The sequence below is a fragment of the Leiobunum rupestre genome, chromosome 5, assembly GCF_980474605.1.
Source record: "Leiobunum rupestre chromosome 5, qqLeiRupe1.1.hap1, whole genome shotgun sequence".
Lineage (NCBI taxonomy): Eukaryota > Metazoa > Arthropoda > Arachnida > Opiliones > Sclerosomatidae > Leiobunum > Leiobunum rupestre.
The window spans coordinates 65677927-65683217 of NC_143388.1; the positions used below are offsets into that span (position 1 = coordinate 65677927).

Sequence of the window (5291 nt, forward strand, 5' to 3'; positions counted from 1 at the left end):
TTAAGATAAAGATGATTTAAATCAAGTGAATTATTTCAATGGTGGAATTAAGAAGTAAGAAAAAGTAGGTTCCATAACAATTCTAATTCAAAGCACACGCAAACTACATTTAATTAGCATTAATTTGCCAATGATTGTATAAAAATTTATATTTAATTTTAAAAGAATCGATTTGATTTTCTCTAAAAAGTTCAAAAGGGAAGGGAATATTTTAGGGTTTATCTCCAGAAAAAGCTACAAGCAACACTGAAAATGAGCAAAACCATAGGAGGAAGCAGCCACTATGGCAACCCTAACTAGAAGTTATATTTCTTTTAAAATAGATTTGTATGATACCTAAAATAGAATAAAACGAAGGTAAAAATAACTTTTTAATTGAAAATCATCTTATGTATTATAAAACAAAACAGCTGATGATACAGGAAACATGACAAATTACAAAATGTTGCAATGGTTATTGATAGTAGAGTTCAAGATTCATCCCATCATGGATCTCATCTAATGGTTTTGTTAAAGAAAAAACCAACTGAACTAGGTTTCTTGGGATAAATTAGAACTTAATCTAAAGATTGATTTAAAAGAATTTACAATTGAACCAAAAACCTATTTAACACCAGCAACCAATAGTGGATTTAAATACTATTAAACTCTATAAATGTTTATCAGGCTTCCAATAATTTCTAATATCTAATTCTTTATACCTTCCTCAACTTTTCCCAAATTGAAGGTTAAATAGTATTCGGTAATATACCTATTCTTAGTAGTAGTAAAATTACCAAGAATGTAATCAGATACCACCCTTGCATACCTTGGCATGCAAATTGGTCAGCTTTCTAATCACAAAACGTCAACATCGATGACAAAAATCTGTGTGTAAGTGTCACAACAAATCAAAAGTAGACCAACTTTCACTACAACGTATGTGAGGTTGGATTTAGAATCTTTGCCTTTCCTATTCTTGGAACCTAAATGCATGCTTGAAAATGCTAAATACAATTTGGAGGAAGTATTTAAATACATAATACCATAATAATTATATTTTCCTAACTGTTAATTACATTCCCTTGATCTATCTTTCAAAGTTCCATCTTATATTTAAAAATGATTTTGGCAGTAGCACAGGGGAAATTTTTTCAAAGATCTCATGGTTTGTAAATAAGTGTAATTTTTACACATTACATAAATGGTTGCAGTAAACAATTTTTTTAAGAAACGTTTACTGGGCGCCACCATTATCGTGCAGGCTAAAGGAAGAGCAGAAATTGTATCCCCCCAAAACCAGGTTTTTTCATCACCCTCCCAGTAGCCTAAGGTAATGGCGGTCGATTGGGGAGGCGTGTTTAAGAGTCTATAGTGGAAAATTGCCTCAAGCCTGAGAAATTTAGCAAATAAGTAGATTAGTTCATTCTGAAAAGGGATAATAAAGCTAAGCCCTAAACAAACTTGAAGAAATTTAAAAACTTACAAATAGCTCGTACTGATAGGTGTTCGAGCAAACAAAAAGACGCAAAAATCTGGGTTGTTACTATAACACCGAATAGAGAAACTAAGCCTAAACATTAAAAATTTCAAAATAAGTTGCATAGCAACGGAAAGCCAAATTTATGTTTAGGCTTAGTTTCTCTTCTCGGTGTTATAGTCGCAAGCCAGATTTCCCACATGGTACTGACGAGTCCCAAATAGGACAGAACAGGTCTACCATTGGAATTTCAGAATATATTTTTTTAATTTAATTTAGTTTATCACTCGAAGATCTATTTGGTCAGAGTTTCGCGTCTTTTTGTTTGCTCGAAGACCTATCGGTACGAGCTATTTGTAAGTTTCTAAATTTCTTTCAAATTTGTTTAGGGTTTAGCTTTATTATTTCAAGTTAATTTATTATCCCTTTTCAGAATGAACAAATCTACTTATTCGCTAGTTTTATCATCCTTTGCAATGCAGTCCATAGGTGGTTTCTTTTAATTCAGGCCTGAGAAGGTACATACTTAATTTTAGATTTTTAAGGATCTTATACACCTCTGATAACATCTAACAACATCTAACATTTTATGAACTATTTTCAATTGTCAAATATTATAATTTAATTATTTGTAAGTAGTATAACGCTTGAAATTATTTTAAGAGTAAACCCTGAATGTTATGTTTTCGGTAATTTTAAACTTGATTTCCCATCCATATTATTGTTGATAGAATAGTTTAATTTTTATTGGACAACTACACTATATTCCAGCACGGGTCATGGGCAAATTTGACAAAGGATACAATCTTCTAGTTTAATATGGTCCTTGAAAATGGTATACCTAAAGAGAAAAGAAAGTACGAACAATTAGTGGTAGATACAATTCTTCATGAGACCAAAGCTAGTGTACTTAAAGGGAGTGTTAACTTCCATATTTATGGTGGATCAATGAGTTTAACATTATTCTCACCTGAGTTAACAGAAGCTAGGTTGTTGCTAGTTCCATTAATTAACAAGTTGTATAACATGTTAGCAGACGATTTCTAGATTTAGTTTACACTCTCCCTTAAATGGGAATTTAGAGGAATTTGGGATAAATAATTTCCTTATTCCAGCCAGTTATACACTTATACATATTTTGAGATGAAACATAACATAAGGGTATATAGGAGTTTTCTACAGATGAACAAAAGACAAATTTTGTTAGAATGTACCCAGCAATAAATATATTAACTGAATCAATGTGCTTAAGTAATGTTTCATATAATAATTGTCGATAATTTTAATAACATTGGCCAAGTATATATCAAGTTTGGAAAAGTGTTTAATTTATTAAAAATATACGTGCTTCTTTAAATTCAATTTAAAGCTAGCTTTGCCTCATGTATTACACTACTACAAAATTTACTTTTTGTATAATTTAATTGTATGTTTTACAAATTTCCAGACCCTATAATCTTCCCTAAACCTAAGCTTCAGTGCCATGGGTTTAAAAAAAAATGGTGCTTCGTCACCAAATTCGACAGGTGATATTCCCTTCATAGAAACATACTTAAAATATATTGACTTCTTAAAGGGTGTTGTGTTCTCAAAAATTTTAGATTGTCTCATATCATTTTATTTCCATTATATTTAAACTATAAAAGGGATTTATAATTTTATTTCCGTTATATTTAAACTATAAAAGGGATTTATAATTTTATTTCCGTTATATTTAAACTATAAAAAGGATTTATAAATTTATTTCTGTTATATTTAAACTATAAAAGGAATTTAGTTATATTTAAGTTATAAAAGGGATTTATAATTTTATATTTGTTATATTTAAACTATAAGAGACTTACAATTTAACTCCCGTTATATTTAAACTATAAAATTGATTTATAATTTTATCTCCATTATATTTAAACTATAAAAGGGATTTTATAATTTTATCTCTGTTATATTTAAACGAAAAAAGATATAATGAAATTTAATTTATATAGCTACTTTAAATATATTAATAGTAAAATCCAGAAGTACTAAGAATCAAAAATGTAATTTTACCATTTTTTTAATACAATTTTATCCCATCTGGTTCCAGTTTGGGCGGCAATTAGTTTCTTGAGGTCTCCAATCGTATCATCTGAGCTATTGCGATAATGTTAAGGATATAAACATTGGGAGCATAATATCAATAGACAATTTTTCAACTGTTACGTAAAGAGTTTCCATAAGATCTGAGGAAAAACTATAGATTACACTGAAATATTTTTTCCTCTTGTAAGCCATCAGAATGATTCTGTTTTATAATTCTTCACGAATTACAAATTTTGCATAAATGTATTATTATTATTACTTTACATAACAGTTCCTATACCAGTAATTACGCATAATTGAGTTTTGAGCTCATATTTATATTATTGATAAACTGACTATAGTAGTTTACGAAGAAATGTTAATTTGATTAAAAAAGTTGTCATTAATTAATATTAGAAAATGTGCTAAAGGATCAGTTTGGCGAGATATTTCTATGGTAAGCAGTTTTCTTTAATTTTAAGGATAACTTCTTAAGCAATTGTGCAAACCAAAAACAATTATTGTAATTTGTTAAATACTGTAAAAATGTTGGTTAAAACGTTTTCACACCTTATTAGGAACACCATAAGTAAAAATCATTATCTTATTTTTCAAATGGAAATTCTTCATAACGTTGCTAAGAACTGACAAATCCTAGTAGTTGTTAAAATTAAACGTTTCAAATTTAAGATTACCCTAAGAAATTTTAATTAACTAAATTAAATTATCAGCTAGGCTAATACTGAGGGGCAGGTCACTCCGCGAACTCGGTGTACACTGTCGTACCTCTGACTGTGTTAATAAGAGTTCGTGAACTCTTTAAAATACGTGCCTTTAACAGTACTAAGTACTCAAACTCGGTGTACAAGTCATCCGAGTGTCTTACCCCTCGGCTAATACCAAAGGCACCACCCTCGGCCCAAGCCATCTAGCGAATTTTATTGTCTTAAATTCAGGGGGCAAGGTTACAATGCATAGGATAGTGGTGGAAAGCCCTTCATGCCATGTGAGCCAACAGAAAATACTTGTCACTTAATGCTTAAGAACTTTGTATTTTGAAACATTGTTCTAAGAGACCAGTTATATTATTGTTAATTAATATTATACTAAACCAGAAAATATAATATTACCAATTTAAACATTAATAACTACCATATAAAATGGCAAAGGATACTTGCACTTCACTCTAACCTTTTTACCAAGACGGTCATTGCAAGTTACTTCAATCATAACTGACCGTTTATTTGAAATCCTATTTCAACTAATAGCAAATACTCCAATGTTGTACCACGATAGTTAAAATTTTAATACAATAAATTAAGCATGGAACTACTTCTTACGTTCGTAAAGTTAAATTCTCATATTCAAATATCAAACGCTCAACATAGTTACGTAGTACAGCATTCTCTGGGTGAATAAAAGGCTTAAACTTCCGAACCTTCTAGAACAATTAGCAGGACAAGTAGCAGGCGATGCAAAAGAGTTGCCATTGTTTCCAGGGTTGGACATAAGGCACTAGTCACGGCATTTGACAACTAAAATAAATTCTCTAACTACTAAAATTAATCGAAATCCGCAGGGTCACTAGTCAATTTGACAAGTGAAAAATTTACGTATATATTCATAAATAATGGCGAATATGGTGTATCATAAATTCATTATTCATCAATCCCATTTTATTTAAAAAAAAAAGTGATCCGGCCGCCAAAGTCCATAGAAATCGGATAACAAACTAGAACGCTTAATCATAGAAATCTCATAGGTAACTAGAATG

At 30.1% G+C, this 5291-nt stretch overlaps 1 protein-coding gene across 1 annotated transcript; it reads right to left on the reverse strand.

Annotated features, from left to right (window-relative positions):
* Positions 1-352: 352 nt before the first annotated feature.
* On the reverse strand, positions 353-5006 carry ubl (Ubiquitin-like protein 5). The gene is made up of 4 exons (XM_090175012.1): positions 4692-5006; positions 3506-3589; positions 2263-2300; positions 353-498 (listed from the first exon to the last, which is right to left on the reverse strand). Exons 1-4 carry the CDS (start codon positions 4745-4747, stop codon positions 455-457), a joined length of 222 nt encoding a protein of 73 aa, XP_090031138.1. The 5' UTR covers positions 4748-5006; the 3' UTR covers positions 353-454.
* Positions 5007-5291: the final 285 nt, after the last annotated feature.

Bases quoted from the DNA above. Each gene is read 5' to 3' on its own strand.
- ubl (XM_090175012.1), bottom strand. From the start codon at position 4,747: ATGATTGAAGTAACTTGCAATGACCGTCTTGGTAAAAAGGTTAGAGTG. The intron at 2,301-3,505 runs GTAAAATTACAT...TTTTCTCTTTAG, and splicing joins AAAATTGTATTAAAAAAATG to GTATACCATTTTCAAGGACC. The intron at 499-2,262 runs GTATCCTTTGTC...CAAAACCATTAG, and splicing joins CCATATTAAACTAGAAGATT to ATGAGATCCATGATGGGATG.